Source organism: Perca fluviatilis, chromosome 17, assembly GCF_010015445.1.
Source record: "Perca fluviatilis chromosome 17, GENO_Pfluv_1.0, whole genome shotgun sequence".
In the NCBI taxonomy this organism is placed as follows: Eukaryota; Metazoa; Chordata; class Actinopteri; order Perciformes; family Percidae; genus Perca; species Perca fluviatilis.
The window spans coordinates 15,305,598-15,324,959 of record NC_053128.1 but is presented as its reverse complement, the minus strand read 5'-3'; the positions used below and the strand labels follow the sequence as shown (position 1 = coordinate 15,324,959).

Below are 19,362 nucleotides of genomic sequence, written 5' to 3'. Positions count from 1 at the left end.
CCTGATCAGATGTGTACAGGACCATTCAGTGACATAATGGGATTGTTAACATGATAACATGACTTGCCACCTCTCTAAACTCCTGTCCATTAACATTTGTAGGTGTCGTAGATATAAGGTTTAGCATCATTAAGAAGCAGGCTGGTTTACATTAGTGTTCACATAGATGTTTATGCCATATGCATGCAAATGTTATCTTTCTGCAAAAAGACAATGTTCATCACAGTTTACATGTAAGTGTCCTGTTGCAATGAGTACATTTTCATTTCACCTTTATTTTTACAGGCAAGTCATTAAGAACAGGTTCTTATTTACAATGGCAGCCTGACAAGTGGCATAGCCACTTAGGGAAAGGGAAGGAGGGCTGGATAAAAAATACATTAGAAATAAATACAGTTTAGAAATGACATAAAATACAATTTGAAATACTACACTGAAAACAATAAACACTTAATAAGAAGATAAGTGCACAGGTACATGGGTGAGTAAGAGAGTGAGAAACCATTCAAATATTTAGCTGGGAAAATGATTATGTAGAGAAGCAACTGCATATGTCTGTGAACAAGGATGATATGATGGTTTTGAAGGATGAAATGGAAATTAGTTTGTCCAGTTTGAGAATTGCAGAGCGTTCCTGTCGCGAGCGGCAGCAAATTGAAAAGATGCGAGACCAGAGGCAGAGTTGGTTTTGAGAATGCTTAATTGAAGATGAAGTGAGGACTGGGTGTTGTATGTGACAGACTTTGGCTGCAGCAGGTGACCTAAGTAAGGAGGTGATCGGCCAAGAAGGGTCTTGTAAATGAAAGTGAACCAGTGAATCTTATGGCGAATGTGAAGGGAGGGCCAGTTGATAGATGAATATAGGATGCAGTGGTGTAATTAGAAGTAATTAATAAAAAATAAAAAACAATATTTTGTGAAATTACATTTTTTGTAGTGTTCATTAAATTTGATTACTTTCATAATTTTTTCATGACCTGTATTCATGGCCAATGTCTTGCTTAAATATGGCGGATTTCTTTCCCCTCTCCAATTGAATTCCAAGACCAATCACAGTCCAGCGAATGGTGTGTTTTCACAGTCAGGTGTAAGAGGAGTTCATGTTGATGTGTGAGTGAAGGAGAGATCTGCAAGTCATGCACATTAAAGGAACACGCCGACTTAGTGGGAATTTAGCTTATTCACCGTAACCCCCAGAGTAAGACAAGTCGATACATACCCTTCTCATCTCCGTGCGTGCTGTAACGCTGTCTGACGGCTCCAGCATTAGCTTAGCCTAGCACAGATCCTGCAGGTAACTGGTTCCAACTAGCCTACTGCTCCGAATAGTGATAAAGTGACAGAATAACGCCAACATAGTTCTGTTTACATGTTGTGATTTTAGAGTCATAGTTCTGTACATAAACAACGTAACATGAGACACAGCCATCTTCTATCCGTAAACAAACCGGAACTATATTCTCAGACAGGCTTGCTGCGAGCATATCACTCCGACTTCCGCAAGTTATATTCTTCCGCCGGAGAATATAGTTCCCGGTTTGTTTACTGTTAGAAGATGGCTGTTTCTCATGTTACGTTGTTTTTGTACACGCTGTGACTCTACAAATCACAACATGTAAATAGGAACATGTTGGCGTTATTTTGTCACTTATTCGGAGCAGTAGGATTACTGGAACCATTCGCCTGCCTGTTCTGTGATGGGCTGCCGCCGCTGGAGCCGTCAGACAGCTTTACAGCACGCACGGAGATGAGAAGGGTATGTATTGACTTGTCTAACTCTGGGGGTTACGATGAATAAGCTAAATTCCCAATAAGTCGGCGTGTTCCTTTAAGAGAGGCAAAAACGGGGGCTTTAAATCTTCTGCCGTAACACTCTAATCATTTCCATTTTTTGTCAAATCAAATTTTTCATCCCAGATGATTTGCTTGACTCTAATGTAGAGCCTGACGATATGGAGAAAATTTTATTTTTGACGAAATACATCAATGTCAATACTGCCGCAATTATGTAGTTTTGACTTTTGGTGCTTTCACAAAAAATGTACACAATGAGATTTTAGATAAATAATCATCGATCGAGATGTAATGAATAAGTGGGTAAAGGCAAGTAACAGAACAGTTAGAACAGTCTGGTAAATAAAATACAAAAATGCATTACTTTACTGTAACGCAGCCTGTAAAACCATGAAAAGACAACACTTATGTCATGTCATTGTTGTGTCACATCACGATATTACGATATCCAAAATTGAAGGCGATATCTAGTCATACATATATATATATATATATATATATATATATATATATATATATCGATGTAGATACAATATTGATATACAGTATTGCCCCAGCTGTACTCTAAGGAGTCTTGTGCTGTTGTTCTGTTCTGCTCAGTTGATCCAAATTCTTCCACAATATAAATGTGAAAGTACTGAAAGATCTCCCTTATGCCACAGCCAGAAGTTTCTGTTCTCCACAGTTGCTGTTGGTTCCTACACAGCGACATTTGTTGCACAGTGGGGAGACTGCTGCAGAGGTGCAAACCTTAACGCTCAATAGAACCCTGCAGATGAGTGATTACTATATTAAAATGTAACTGTTTTGGTTTAATTGAAAAAACGATGCAGAGGGGTGACTGATCCTAACATTTCAGATCCGTCCACCAGTGATGTACAACAAAGCAGCATTCACATTATGGATGTGTTCTCTTTTTTGGGGGCGGGGACAAACAAAATGAAAGGCAGATAGACAACCAGCTCCTCCAGAAGTTTCTTTTGAAAACTGTACAAACACCAACTTTTTGCCTGTATAATACTGTGGTTTTTCCAACCCATCATGAAAGTACATTATATTAAAAATGAAGGATAGCAGATTTCAATGGTATCTTATCTTCAGCACCATCTCTGTCTTGTGGTTTACCCATAATGAAACACAGTAGAACTAGGAAATTGACTCAGATAAGTTTACAGTGCGTGTTTTTATTCTCTCTCTCTCTCTCCCTCTCTCTCTCTCCCCCTCTCTGTACTCTTTTCCTTCATCCAGAGTGAGACAGTAGATGATGATGATAAGCTTCAATTAGACACATCAGCCCAGGACAAGCTGACAAAAGGTAGGACATCACCACAAGAAGAAATACACACAACATAGTGCTACTTTCACTTCCTCTTCTTTGGTTCATCTGTTCAGTAAATGAGATGCAAAGCCTTTGGGTAAATATGTGTATATGTCAATACACATGCACACATTTGCTCTGTATATGTGAGTGTGTGTGCATGTGTCATATGTTGGTGTTCACGCACAGCTGCCTGTGAGTCTGGTATTTATGCTAGCAATCTGATTCAGTTATATCAGGCTGGAAATGGCTTTGCAAAGATGAAAGAGTCTACTTACAACAACACTGGCGGGACCCTTAAACATGCACATATATTCAAGTTGAGGCACGCATTCTCAAAGGCCATTTGGGGGCGACAGGTCACAGAGGAGGCCAGGAAATACTAAAAAGCAGTCGCAGTAGTGCACAAGTTAACTATCCAGCCTTCCACAATAAGGTTCGATGTCCTATATTAAGATTATTTCTTCAGGGGATGAGACACTCTGTTGACTCTTTCATCTCTGTGAGAGCAGTCCCATTTGATTTACAAAATAGAAATCAATGTGACACACCATTGCAGCTTAATATCTAAATAGCTGCTTTTTCAGCTCTCGCTGTCCTGTTTGTCTGTCCGACTGTTTCGCTTTCTACATTGTACTATTTTTTTTTACATTTTATTTGGTTCCCCTTTTTGCCTCTTCTACCTCTTATTTTTCATTTTCTTCTCTCTCTGTCCATCCCTGTCTTAATCTTTCCTCCAGCCTCTCCTTTCTTCCTTGTCCTGAACTTGTTTTCTGCAATGTGTCATTGTCAAGAAGCAGCCTAATTGCTTTAGTCAATGCATTTTTCATTTTACTATGAATTTGTCAAACATACAAAGGCCAGGATGCACTTGTCTACCTGTTATATCAACAGTTCTCTCTAAATCCTATCTCCCTTTGTCTCTCTGTGCCATCACAGCCTCTTTTGCCCCCATCTGTTTTGCCATCAAGGCAAAGGAAAACGACATGCTGCCGCTGGAGAAGAACAGAGTTCGATTGGATGATGATTCCGACGAGGACAAGGTCTAGTTCAGCTTAGTCTATTCAATGCACGTAGATCTAGGGTTGATGTGGTATGGATAGAAAACTGATCTTTGAAAATATATTTCCAGTACCTTGAAATTAACAATAAATTAACATACTTTTTTTTTTTGCCTGAAGTTGGTGGAAGAGCAGAGTCTCCTAGCTGTGATTGGTGGGGTTGAGATGGTTGTCAAGGAGTCTGCTCCATTCAGTGCACCAGAAGAGAAGAGACCCTCTCTCAGTTTGGAGGAGTTGGAGGCAAAACAAGGTAACATTGTTAAAATGATTGTTGGGAAATTTAAAAGCACTATTGTAAAAAAAGATTTATCCTGCACTATTAAAGCCACTGTTACTACTCAGTAGTAGCAGTTAATTTTAAGGACAGGACAGACAAAGCTGGCTGCAGTATATGTCATAAACCCCACCCCCTCCATGTTAGCGGATTGGACGTGGACCAAACTAAAAAATCAAAGTACACATCAAATAAGTTTTTTCCAAAGATGGTTTCTGTCGTTTTAGGTAGTTCTTAACACACGCGCATGACGTTTGTTCAACTGTTCATTTTTCTGATAAGTTTGGTTTTAACTAGGTTTTTTATGCTATAAAACAATTAGGTGGAACTTCATGATTAACAACTGTGATTGTGCTCACAATTGAGTCTTGCGGGTGTATGGGTGGGACCTCAATACCGCGGCTCTACACCCCGATCACTACTGCAGCTACTCAAATGACAAATGATTTTGGCTTTATTTTTGTAAAATGGGTAGAAGTGGAGACGCGCCGTCCATTTGTATATGCTGTCTATGATTCAGACAATCGTCAGCCTCATTCTGCCTGTGTGACAGACAGAATGTTGATAAAGCATCTTAATGATGGTTATGATAGAGGTCGTTTTTTCTTTGCTCTGCTCCATGGCTATTTAATGTGGGTGTGCTGGAATTAAGTTCTTTGTGTCCGCGTCAGCATATAAGTACAGGTGCTTACAAAGACATCTCCGTCACACCCACTGGCATGCTGTTAGTTTCAGGGAGGGTTGGAATTGCAGGAAAAACAAGAGGGGAAGAGTGGTGATGAATAAATCCATTGAGTCTGAATTATACATTCTCTCAACAGGGTGTACCCTGCAGTAAGACACAAGCAGTGTTGTACAGCAAACAACAGTCATATATCTCTCCAAAGGCCTAATGGAGATATATCTATTTTTGTCTCTCCCTTTTGTTCAGTCATGGTTATGCAATATGATATACTGGCAATACTCCGTCTTAACCTGAAGAAATGCATCAGTGACATTGCACTCAGAAACACATTTTTGTCTACTGTACATCAACGCATACACGCACACAAAGCATTCTTTGTCCTGCAAGTGGTTTACGCTCTGCTTGCAGGATTTTTATAGGACCTATAGCATTTAAATATAATAACAAATCTAATTCAGCTGATCTAATGAGAAACCATTTTTCCAGAAAGTTCCCGCTTAAGGGACTGAGAAAAAAAAAACTTCCCTCATGCAATTTATTTTCAAGGTTAGAGTCACATTTCTAACATATTTATATCTTCTAATGTATCACTGGCTATTAATTTAAAGTAAGGTTTCTCTACTGGAAGCTGGTTGCTGTTGTACTAAAGTTGATTCATTGCGTCTTGTTATACTTGTTATACTATCTCTGTCAAACAAAAACTGACAACCAGCAGATGCCAATGCAATTGTGATTATCAATAATCCATTTGACCTTACCTGTTAGATAGACGCACAAGCCTGCTGGGAAAAGTAAGATTTGTACCGTCATCTCACAAAATAACCATCATCTGTCTGTGTGACTCGATCAATACTAATGACTCAATGATTACTTGAGCAGGCGCCGAGAGGTCTGCTTCTCAAAGCCTTCTCCATGAAAGCTAAAATACTTTTTTTTATTTTTTTTTATTTCTTATAGTCTCATTTTGTCTGTATTGTCAAAAGAATTTCAGCCTAGTGAACTGTACACCACCAAAATCATCTTAGTGAATTTAGTAGTAGTAGTAGTAGTGTTAATACTTTATCATGTACAATATTAAGTAATTAATAAAGTTAGAACAGTTTGTGTTGTTTCACATAAGACATTTCTGTATTTTATGTTTTTGTCTGGCCATAGAGTAACCTGAAATAGCTTGTGCTACAATAATTCCTACAACACTTTCATGAGATCTTGGAGGACAGAGCAAAAATGTAGGAATCTCCCTTAGACCAGAAGGATATCTGCTAAGTAGAAGCTGGAAAGGCTTATTAAATACTTTTCAGCATCAAGCGGCCTGACAGGTCCCGTTTTAGGTTCAGTGGAACAATCTCTGAGTGTTTTGTTCTCTTTCTGAGCTGACAGACGGCCAGAGAAAGCGGCTGGAAAAGCTTAATAAATAGCGAACTGAATTGGCTTTGCAGTGTGGCAAAGTGGCTGTCAGTCAGCAGGCCTAACTTGATCAGATAGCAGGAGAATCAGAGACAGACAGCAGAACGCTAATCTGTATTGATGGTCTCGAAAACAGCCACACACACTAAATGCGGTTTCTAGTGATAAGTACATGAATCGTTTAGGTCGCAGCACACATTTCCCAGTGGTTTCATAGTGGTGGTAGAAGACTTAAAATGCCAGAATACCTTAAATCAATGTAGACATTCTATTCAGGGATGATGTTAGGTGTCAATATAGATATGCTTTCAGTAATCCATTAATATAGGGACTCACAAAGACTATCATTGGATATTACAAATGACGATGTGAAAACAATTAAAATGTGAAAGACGATGGACCTACAGAGAATTATCACCAGAATCTGAAGCTCCCCTCGGCTTTACGAAGCTTTACAGCAAGTTTCAGCTTATTGAATAGCTATCCAACCCACAACTTTGCTGTGTGGGTTCACTCTCATATACCCTTTTTAGACTAAGGCATTTCGAGTGCTGGTTTGGTCTCGAAACCGTTCTTAGCATTTTGACGGCTAAAAATATGGCTCTCGGCCTATCTACTCTATCACTCTATCACTCTATCTATCTATCTATCTATAACACCATGTGGTTTTAGGCCGCTGTATTCAGTGAAAAAGCTCTAAAAATCCATTGTACGCTCCCTGTTTAACATCAAACAGCAGGCGGACACAATTAGCAACTAGCTGGTGAACGTAATGGAGCATTGAGCAGCAAAAAAGCCATATATTTATCTCAGGAGCCAAAAATAGAGCTAAATGGAGAATGACTATTGGTGGTGACGATATTGCAATGTTGTGTTCACAACTTGTTTCCTCTGTCCCCATATGGCCAAAAATAACTGGTATTGCATGTTTAACTAATGATTATATTAATTATCAATTTGTCGATCACTTTTTGATCGGTTGCTTAATTGTTATTTGTTGTTTATTAAAATGATTAATGAAATTGACTTATCACTATTTCATACAATATATTTTATACTGGACAAAAAAAGTCAACCAAGATTGTCCTTCTGGATTCTGCCTTCCTTGACTATTGTTCACACTATAGTCAAATAAGATTTGCCTTGGCAGCTAGCCTATTTTTAACCCTGAAGATATAACAGTAGCCCCAGCGGTTGCATAACTTAAACAACTTGTTTTCCGCAAGCATTTGCTTTATTCTTCACTGCCTTGCCATGTTTTGTCTGTCACACTCATCCGGTTTCCCTCTGCGACCCATCTCATTCTTGTGTTCTCCTTACCTATCTATCCCCCACCTGTCTCTGTCACTTCATCTCCTCATCTCTCAAAACCGTGAATATTTTCTCCGATGTCTGTCTCCTCTTCTCCACCCACATGTTCCCTCCTACTTTGCAGTTTCTGTATAAACCTTGAATTGCATGTAAATTACCCACCGCCAGAGACTTAGTCAGGCCTTATCATTTAGAGCAGGAACTTTGTCAATCCACAGCAGCTGGAAACTCAGAAAAATGCTGATCATATCACCTTAGTTAGATGTGACCATAACAGAGGAAAATAACTCTCAACATCCTTTTATGTTTACGTCTGTCTTTCACTTTTCGTCTCGTCTGTCTCTGATATTTTTTTTGTTTCTCACATTCTCATGTTTCACTCTCTATGCCTCCATTTGTGTCTTTTCTCCCTCTCTTCTCTCTCTTTTAGTTATATGCCTTCCAAAGACCATTGTGGTCAGGAGGAAAAAGCTGGATGAGTGAAAAGCAGAGCAAACCACTCTTTCCCCCCTTCTCTCCGTCTTTTCAATCATTTTCTCCTCCCTCATAGCATTATAACAGCAAAAACAGAAAGGGGACAATGACTATAATTGTTTTCATCTTTGGCTAAACATCTCTCACCTTTTTTTACCCTCTCATCTCCCTGCCCTCAGCCAAGCAGAAACTGGAGGACCGTCTAGCAGCTGCAGCCAGGGAGAAGCTGGCCCAGGCATCTAAGGAGTCCAAGGAGAAACAGCTACAAGCGGAAAGGAAGAGGAAGGCAGCGCTCTTCCTACAGACCCTCCGCAGCCCCTTCACTGGGGAGCCTGAGGCCAAGAGAGCTGAGCTAGACTCAACTGTACATCTTGAGGTAGGTGAATGGCTTGTAAAGATGGATCCGTATTTGTCATGTGTTCATGGGTCTGTTTCAAACTAGAGGCTTAACCAAATAACCCTGGCTCAAAACATAAAGAGTAAATAAAAAGGGTTTGAACCCAAATATCAAGCAAGTCCCAAGTTCCACTGAAGAGTCAAGTCTCATGTTGGAACAGGCACAGCATATTTTACTGCGTTTTCTCCAGAGCTAAAACAGTATAAATGAAATAATGCTGTAATGAAAATGTATGAATTTAATGTCTTTCCCATTACTGTAGCTCCCTATTAATCTCTTCAGACCAAATGTCTGCATTCATTTAAAATACAGACATCATTTAGCAAGATATAATATTCAGCCGTTATAAGCATGGAAGTCTGAAGTTGCATTGATCAATCACGGCCTAGAGAGGGTGTAACTTGACACTGTACAGAAAGTGTGTATAACTCTGTTAAAGTATATTGTGATAACACTACAGTCCTATTGTTGAAAACGCCTCTTTCTATGGATAAAATATCTTGGCCCCTGATGCAATGAGCAACTAATATACAGTACAGGCCAAAAGTATGGACACACTTTCTCATTCAATGCGTTTCCTTTTATTTTTTTTTAGGACTATTTACATTTTAGATTCTCACTGAAGGCATCAAAACTATGAATGAACACATATGGAATTATGTACTTAACAAAAAACTGTGAAATAACTGAAAACATGTCTTATATTTTAGATTCTTCAAAGTCGCCACCCTTTGCTTTTTTTATTAATAAGGGAAAAAATTCCACTAATTAACCCTGACAAAGCACACCTGTGAAGTGAAAACCATTTCAGGTGACTACCTCATGAAGCTCATTGAGAGAACACCAAGGGTTTGCAGAGTTATCAAAAAAAGCAAAGGGTGGCTACTTTGAGGAATCTAAAATATAAGACATGTTTTCAGTTATTTCACATTTTTTGTTAAGGACATAATTCCATATGTGTTCATTCATAGTTTTGATGCCTGCAGTGAGAATCTACAGTGTAATTAGTCATGAAAATAAAGGAAACACATTGAATGAGAAGGTGTGTCCAAACGTTTGGCCTGTACTGTACATGTGCATATACAATTCTTAAGAGTTTTTTTTTTTTTTAACCTTTATTTATTCAGGGGAGGTTCACTGAGAGGCAGCCTCTCTTTTGCAGGACCGCCCTGATCACATTCACACAGTTCCACATTCATACCTGGAAGCTGCCCAGTACAACCACAGTCTGATCTGCTGGCCACTGAGCAGCTCCACTGGATTGGTTGTTTCACACCTGGCCAATGCAAAGTCTTATCTAAAATATTGTTCCATTGTTATTCTTTCCATTACTAACATTTAAGAGTCGTACTGTATGTGACGTTGAGACAATACCAAATAGCTTCATGTTTGATTACAGTGTGGGACATCGTGTCAAGGTATACATCATTTTAGGCCTCTAATATCACTTATGTCATGTAAAGGGAGACTCGTTGCTGCTAGGTGTTGTGAGTTCACTTAATGAACTAACTGCAATAATTTGTCATTGGAATAAAAAGAAGAGTAGCGGGTAATGTTAGAAGAAAGCTTCTTTGTCTACAAGAGCTGCTTTTCCAAGGTGTTTGGCCAAGTGGAAAAATGAAGTGTATGATATGTCATAGAAGATTGTTGTGTGTTATTCCATTGAAATTAAGTTGAACTTATGTAGACATGGGTGGTATTTCAGAAAGCAGGTTTAGTGAAAACTCTGAGTTTGTTAACCCTGAGATGAGGGAAACTCTGGGTTTTCTGTTTCAGAAAGAGAGGTAACTTCACCTCAGAGTCAGTTACTATGGTAACGGAGCCTGTGAACCTAACCTGGTCGCCAGCAGGTTTTCTTCAGGAAACCTTGAGTTTGTCTCAGTCTCCTCCCTCTGAGACAGCGCTCTCTCATTTCCTCATTCATTCAGTCTGGATCAGGCACATTTTAGCGCAGTTTGTTATCGCCCTAAATAAAACAAATATATTTTGGTTTATTAACCATGTTAGGCAGACTATAAAACATTTTACTTTTCAAAACATGGCATTTCCTTTTGTCTACGATCCCATTGATGAAGAAGCTGCTTTACTTCTCAGAGAGTTAAACATACGTCGGGAGAGGATATTGAAGCGCCGACATTTTAATTTTCAGATAACTTCCTATTTGAGCGGTATCGTTTTTCTTCCCAGTCGATCAGTTATGTAGCCTACATAACCTTATCCATCTTCATATCACTAACGTCACCCATCTATGCTCTTACATCCCAGCAGATTATTTGTGCATTAAGTTTTTTTGCCATCGGCATTTGTCTTTACAACATTGGTGATGCGGAGCATATTAGTAAAGCCACTGTAGCAAAGCGCCGTCAGAAGAGTGTGACTTGCTCTGAAACGTGTTATAAACGTTTTTAAAAGGAGTTCCACAGTATTGCAGGTGAATGATGTAAACCCTTTGAAATAAAAGATTATGGATTATAATTATGATAATGATGGTGCTGCAGCCTCAGAATGGGATTAGTAGGACTAGGACTTTTTCGCCCGCAGGATTGCACCTAAATGAAATAGATTATAGGTTCAATACCATTTCACCAGTAATATTAGGCTATACTTATGATTAAATATGATATACACTATATTGGAATATACGCATGTACTCTAGCAGAAATTTTCTCCCACGCAAATTCTCTCTCTTTTGCAGCAGCCGCTGTGTTGCTTTTTTTTAACTCGCTGTATGTGCGCATGAGTATTTCCGCCGACCCGTTTGTTTGTGGTTGTTACCATGGTGAATCGTAGAATCATGGCTCCATTCATGCTGCCTTTTTATTGTGGTGGTGCACGCGCATGAACCTACTCAGAGTTGATTGAACCAACTCATATCAGCTGTTCTGCAACCGCAAACTCAGAGTTTCCCATCTCAGGGTAAATCAACTCAGACATCAGGGTTAGACTCAGAGTTTGTTAAATCTTCTACCTAAAATACCACCCTGGTTTCCATTGATTGCACATTTGCATTTATTTAATCCATTATAAACTGCCTCTTGATATTCAGCTGGCATTAATGGTTCATTTTTATTTGTCAAGGTTGGCAGGCCCACTATTCACCTCAATATGCAGAAACATTTCATTATACAATTTTAGCACATCGTCTGAAAAAATATTTTGAACCGACATGCATACAGACTTCAGACTTGTCAACCCACATTGACATGTCTCCCTGCACATTTTGCATAGCCTACAACTCTGTGCTGTTTAATTTTCACAAGTTTGAGGTTTTTGTGCCGCAACAATCACAACATTTTGTTCTAACATTCTTGAACATCAACAATATAAATAGTTTGGGTGAACATTTGGCTTTTTTGTAACATGTAGTTGGATAATTCAAGTTAGAAAGATTACAGTCGTAGTGGATACATAAGCTACATTCTTTTCCAGTACAATTACATTATTACATTTCTGTTCTTCTGTTGTAGAAGTCTTTGGTCATAGTAAAAGTTCAGTAAATAGAATATCATATTTACTACAGCTGACTCAGTAACCCCATACTAAAACAGCCTTAATCTTTATCTCCATGTAGAATTTAAAACCTGTTGATACCAGATGGCATAATGTGTTCTGTCTTTTCTATCGTTCATTATTGATTATGTGCAAATGAAGTCGCAGGCACCTACAGCTGTTGGAACCTGTCTGTGGGCGGCTGTATTAATGGCAGTTTTCAGTTTATGTAACCATGCAATCATAGTTTAAGAGATGAATGTCTGGTAGCTGAGGGAATATCTATGAGCTAAAACATAGCCTGGGCTATGTTTGGTGTTTTAAGCCCCCAACGTCATCTTCCAGGCAATTTGCCTTAGGGTTAGGTGCCTTGAAGTTGACGGACGCAGCGCTGCCTTGAAGTCGACGTTGGGGGCTTAAAACGCCATTGAGCGACTATGGCGGCAATTCCAATCAATAATTGTTAAAAAGGGAGGTGGGATTTGTATGCTGAACACGTTTATCACTTTACATAATGAAGCCTAGTATCTTTTCCTTGACTCATCATGTACTGTTTTAAACAAAGACTGACTCAGAGGCAGAGGGTTGAATCTTTCCCCAAAATCTTAAAAGCGTTCTTTTGTCATCTCTTTGATTTCATCCGATAGTGTGTTCATGTGAGTTTTCTTAACGCCTAAATGTTGTAGGTGTAATATGAAACAAAATGTTTAGCTGCGACAGGTGACTTTTTATACTGATTGGACCATTGTTTTTTTGTTTAATTATGTTTTAAAATAATTAATTGCCAACCAAACATTTTTTGGGGCATTATAGTATAGTTTAATATTAGCTGAAACTTGTTTCAGTAATTATCAAGAAAGTACCATATACCAAGATTTCTTTGGCAAATGTAAACATACCACAATTTGAACAGGCACTGTACTAGTTGAATCAATCTTCCATCCACCAACTTCCCTGTTCTCTGTTTTGGTACCCCAGAGATAATGCAGGGTATCTCTGTTTTAACATTATTTTCTGTTGAGTTTTATTGGATTGCTTTATTTTAAAAGCCTTTCTTTTGTCGGTCATATTAAACACAGACAAAAAAGGCTAGAATACTTTATAGTGTAAATAAGACTCAGTGGTGGTCATTTGATGTGTAGATGGCCTGTCCATTTGATGGATGTTTCATGTCAGCTCCTCATGTGAGCCCAACTGATGCATGGCTAACTGGCCTATTGCCGGTTGGGCCAGGTGGCAGTGGGCAGGGTCCTGTCACTATTGCGCCAGCTCTGTCACTCTTCTCCAGATGTTCGGTGACTTCTGCATTGGCCATCAGAGCGTGCGTACTCTGAAGGAACTACCAAAATCCAGGTCATTGGCCTACTAATGAATAAATGGATTTTCTAGTTGAATTGTATGTAGAATGCAGTTAGAGATTGTGAACTTGTGTTGGTTGGTGCCGTCTACAAAGTACTGTATGTTAGGGATGAATGATATGGGAAAATAATCTGATAGGTTTTTTTTCCAGCAGTCTTGTGTTCTATCTTTTGTGTTAATCACTATAGACAAGCAATAAATCACTATAATAATAACAACATTGGAGACATGCAACCAAAAAACTGCTCTTTCATGTAGGCTATGTGTTCCAGTGAAATGAGATGAAAATGAAAAACATGTCTTTATTTAGCTAATGTATTAGTAGAATAGTACAATAATATACCTTGTATCTTCAAGTTCAGCCCTACTATATGTCCTAAAGGACTACTTACAGAGGAATAAAATCAATTTTGATCTAATTAACATTTGTAATTGGTAAACATTGGACAGTCCACGTTAAAAAGAGATTTTCCATCAGGACAGATGGGAGTGCATATGTATGTGAAATGGACAGTAACATGGACAATAACATTAAAAGCAATTTCTTGGAGTACAATGTTTGTTGTTGTTTTTACTCCTTGATTCAGTCAGATGGCACGAGTCGATGGACAGCATTTTGTTAGTTGATGCTGTATTTTGAAAGGTCCCAAAACAGGATGGGTTCAGTCGTGTAGTATGCCCGGGTTTTCGATACTGTAGGTTTGAGGATGAATGTGAATGCTGATGCCATGTCTTTATAGAGTTGGCAAAATGCGCTGGCTTGGATCAGTTGATGTAAGCTCGCCATGTCCCCCTTAGTGCTCATCATGTTGTTTATGCAACAGCACTGTGGTAGAGTAAGCTGTCATGAGTGAACAGAAAACGGAGAATATGCTTTACAGGCCTAGACCGTTTTGCATTTGCAAGTAACTCTTTTAGTGATGTGACTTTGCTGTGTCTTAGTACATTTTGGCTCATCATGATGTGTTGAAGGTGGCACAACTATTGTTTACCCCTACAGGGTTTCCAACAGACCAATACGGTGTACATTTGGCAGAGTCGTAAAGGAGAATTCCACCGATTTTACACTGCTTACAGGCATTGGGTCCAACTGCATATGTAAAGGAAAAGTTGTATAACGCCTTTTGTGGCTCCAGAGGGAGCTGAGCGAAATCTGATAAATTGCCTCAAGTGATGTCAGTTGAGTCAACGTCTGTTGGGCCTGAAGAAGTTTGAAATTAATCACAAATTTGGGGGTGTGAAGTTTGAAAAAACTCTCCTCATCTCTGCTTGAGGCTCCAGGCTACATTACCCACTACGAGCACACCTGGATCTCTTGCATTATGGATAATGAAGGCATCAGGTTTTGACATTGTTGTCAGAAAAGATAGTATTTCAACTTGGCATTTTCCTTAATATCTGATGACGCATCGGGGTAATTTTTTTATTTATTACAGTAAATATATTGAATATTGGACCTTTTAAATGTACCGTATACTCGTTGGTCAGTCAGGCATAGGTGACTTTCACACAAATGTTTCTGAAGTGTTCATTCAGACATGACAGGATAGTTACGCAAAGAGCCCCAGTACTCTGTATGGAAGCGGTGGCAGCGCTGAGAATAGCAATGAATTGGAGAATAATGATATGAAGGAATATGAGTGTTCTCAGCTCCCTCACAGGCTGCCTTCAGTGATGGGTTTTAAAACGTATTTTGCAGTCGAAGCCTTAATTAATTGCCATTGTGAGCATGTAGAAGGCTAGCCTGCTTCTCACAGTAAATCTCTTAATACATTTTCCCATCAATTTCCTTATTAACTAGATAGAGATTTTCTGCTGCCTAGCCTATTCAAGGATGTCAGACAGTGGACAAGCATGAAATATATATACTAAAAAAGAGTAAAGTTAAGTTGTTTATTCCTATTTATTCATGTGCTGTATGTAAACTGAAAATATAGAGGAAATGCTGGTTTAATTATAAGTGTGACTGTATGAGCTGTTGTTTGTTAGATTTAATATGAGAAAGAATCTCTCCCCCCACACACACACACACACACACACACACACACACACACACAATGTAAAATTATTTTCATAGTTTCATAGTTATTAAATGGATTTTGTTTTTCTTTGAGCATGGGGGATAATAATGAAGTGATACATTTATAACTGTGTTTTTAATCAAGCCAAAATATATGTGTTCAGTCTCTCTCTATGAATGTTTCAGCCTGTGGTGCTGTGTGCCCTGTGCTGTTTAATCTGTGTTGAAAGTGATACGAAAATGTGGCCAAGTTCGACCTAGTAAGAATGCCGTCCTGACTTTTAGGTAAAAGGGACTCTGGTAGAAGTAGGAGCTGCAGTTATTAGTAGTTAATTTAAATTACTTCTTATAAATTATTATTACTTTTATTATTATTATTATTATTATTATTATTATTTTCTTCTATATTGAGAGAGTGTTACTTCTGTGTGTTCCTCCTCTCCTCAGTTTCTCCTCTCCCATCCCAGGACTATAACTTTTTATTGTTCCCCCTCTTACTGTCCAAACTTCCATATCTTGCCAGAGCAGGTGTGAGAGAGGAGATATTTTCTCATCCTGGTGTTGGGATAAGCTTCCCATATGTCAGTCCTAATTTTAAACCAAACCTCACTTTATATCATTTAATTATCTGTCCTTTAGCCCAGACATTAGATAGTGTGCTAACAGAAAGGTGTAATGAATATTCTTCCTCTCTCTCTTTCCTGCCTGTTTTTAGACACTTATTGATTGTCTTCTGTCGTGAGCTCTCTCTCTCTCTCTCTCTCTCTCTCTCTCTCTCTCTCTCTCTCTCTCTCTCTCTCTCTCTCTCTCTCTCTCTTTTTTTTTTCCCTCTCTCTTTTTTTCCCTCTCTGTACTTCTTTACATTTGCTTCCTACTTTCATCTTCTTCCATTATCATTCTTTACCTCTCTACTTATTTCTATTCCCCCCCGTCTCTCTTTTTATGTTCCACCCATTTCCTACCAATTTTAGCAGATGGTGTCAGAGGTGGAGTGATTGAATTGGAGAGATTGAAGTCACGGCACACATTCATATCCTTTCTGTCTTTCTTGTTCATCACTTATCACTCCGGGCAGTCACATCATTTATGTTAGTTAGCATATAAAATATGCCATTTGATGTCTTTCTTTATCTAAATGCCCTTTTAGTACCATGAATGCATACATATGTAACATGGGTGGACTGCTTAGACTGCAGGAGCAATCTCAGACCTAACCCTGGAAGATAAAATCTGACCTTGGAAGATTTAGTGTTCATGTTTAATCCACTGATGGCCTGAAGCCGTCTTTTCAGTGACTCCAACAGCAGGCCAATCTAACATGAGCAGACAGACCCACACTGGTGTAATTAGAGGCACTTTGCTGCTGACAGTTGTAACTCAGCGTGAAGCCAGAGGGCCTCACTGTGTTGTGCAACCCACACTTTTTAATCAGCTGAGTAAGGGTTTTCTTTTTTTGAGGTAAGAATATGAGTAATAATTTCCCAAGAGAGTAAGGGACTTAGACTTTGCCTGAGCCAGCCAGTTCTGATCCCATGCCTCCTTTAGTGCACATATTTACCCTCTTTAAAAAAATCTCCTGATGTACATTTTTTCCACCACCTTCTTTTGTTCCATCTATACTGCTCGATATTGAGAAAAAATGAAGCACATATAATGTTTTTATAATTTATTCTGTTAAACATATTAACCAGTATGTATGTAAATACATATTTATATTTCACAAATACAGGATTAGAAGGAGCACCCAAATGAATAAAAAATCCCATAAGAGGATAAGAAAAGCAAACAGTTATATTCTCTACCAGAGAACTGTAAGTATTCCCCAGCTTCTCTGTGAAAGCTGGTTATCCTTACACTCATATCGAGTAAAATCAATGTTATTTTTTTTTTATTCTTCCAAAACCATCTGAGTTGTATTACCCTGTAGCATTGATAAGGATGGACACGGGGGTATTGCATAAATAAATCTTCATACACAGCCAACCTTGTGCATCACCTGCATCTCAGGAAGTAGACGGGCCCCCATATTGATTTTCCACAGATGTACAGAGAGATTGAGCATTTGGGAATTCATTCAATGTCCCCAATGTCAAAGATGGAGACTGACTGTTATTATACAGTATAATATAATCAATACATTTTTTTATTTAAGCCAATTAAAGTGTCCAAATGTGTTTGTCGAAACAATGCCTTCACTGATATTTTTGCTCTCTGTTCTATTCTTGCTACGTTTTGTTTCTAGATGCAAGAAGCCCTTTCTGTCCTGTCTGACCCTGCCCCTCCTCAAGTGTCCTCTGCAGCACCTGCGTATCTTAAGGATCAAAGACCCGCCGTGGAGAACAAAGGAGCCTATCGCAGCAGGGAGGCCCCATCCTCCTCATCCTCCCATACTACCTCCAGAGGAGCAGCAAGAGACCGAGACAGAGACAGAGACAGAGATAGGGATAGAGAGAGAGACAGGAACAAAGGGCGGGACAAAGACAAAAAGAAGAAAAAACACAAGAGGAGGTCAAGATCGAAGTCGAGGTCCAGGTCGAAGAGCAAACACTCCCTCCCCAGTGCCTACAGGAGAGCCGGCAGGTCTCGGTAAGACACCTTGGCCGTGTACTCATTCAAAACTGTCAGTGGCCCGGGCTGGGAATCTCTTAAGTATCCAACAAATCAATTTGATCTTGATTCAAGGTGCTGCAATGGGATTATACATGCATGTTCTCACTGTATCAATACGTCATGTTAACTTTTCTGATTCAGCAAGAGCATTGAGTCTTTTAGGATAAAAGAGTGCTCCTTGTAGTTGTTCAGCTCAGGTCTTTATTGGCCTCTACTGCCACTCACTACAGACACAGCACCTCTGTAGGAGCACTTGTAATGTCTTCTATTGCGTTGTTGTATGCTGCTTTTGCTGCAGAAAGAAATTCCTTTTGTGGGACAGTAAAGCTCTGAACTGATGTGCCTTCTTTGAACTTGTTTTGTAACTGGGAAAAGACCAACACATGCCGTCCATATTCTGCGTATTATCAGGGTTTATGCAATGCAAATTACAGGGATTAGTCAAGAAACAATTCTATTCTGGATAGATACTTACGCAGTTGGAGAAGCTGTGATTGGTACAGCTACTGTTAACGGTATCAGACATTTAATGTAACAGGCTGAGAACATGATGATGAATCACTTCAGCTGAACCTTTAATGCTTGGCACATTGCACCCACCTTCATATTAACAGAAAATAATGTATAATTCTGTCTCTCTATGTCTTTCTCTTTTCATAGGATAAAAAAGGGTAAATGTGAAGTGAATGAAATAAACAGTTGCAGGGGTAAAAGATGAAGAAAAAGGTAGAAATAAAAGAATGTATGAGAAAGAACATTTAAAGAATTAACTCAAGAGGGAGAGGTTGAGAGGAAGTGATCAAAGGCAGAGTTGAACTTTCTTTGTGCCGTTTAACCGTCAAAGAGGCAAATATTGACCAGGCAGCTTTGTTTAGCCACCCCAACACAGGCTGACATTAACTTGGCTGTCCTTTCCTTTCTGGCTGTGTTATTAGTTTTGGGTATAATTTCCTTCTCTAACCTTGCTATTTCATGTCTGTAAATGACATGCATGCTCTGCATACTAGCCAGTGCACAGAGTTAATCTAGTCCTACTCTATATGCAAAAAAAATCTGAGAAGTGAATTAATCTCTTATCTTGTCCATAAATATTTAATACTGATTTCTTTTCAGACTAGTTTAGAAAAACAGTATTTACATATTTAGAGTCCATGTGATATAAT

General features: G+C 38.9%; 1 protein-coding gene across 3 annotated transcripts in view; it reads left to right on the top strand.

The window, feature by feature from the left end:
• Window positions 1-19,362, top strand: part of LOC120545505 (splicing factor SWAP) — a 59,044-nt gene that overhangs the window by 27,484 nt on the left and 12,198 nt on the right. For all 3 annotated transcript variants that reach the window (XM_039779889.1, XM_039779888.1, XM_039779890.1), the window contains exons 11-15: window positions 3,043-3,109; window positions 4,052-4,155; window positions 4,294-4,423; window positions 8,504-8,700; window positions 17,832-18,175. In XM_039779889.1, coding sequence (XP_039635823.1) covers window positions 3,043-3,109; window positions 4,052-4,155; window positions 4,294-4,423; window positions 8,504-8,700; window positions 17,832-18,175 — 842 coding nt within the window. The remainder of the gene's footprint in view (window positions 1-3,042; window positions 3,110-4,051; window positions 4,156-4,293; window positions 4,424-8,503; window positions 8,701-17,831; window positions 18,176-19,362) is intronic.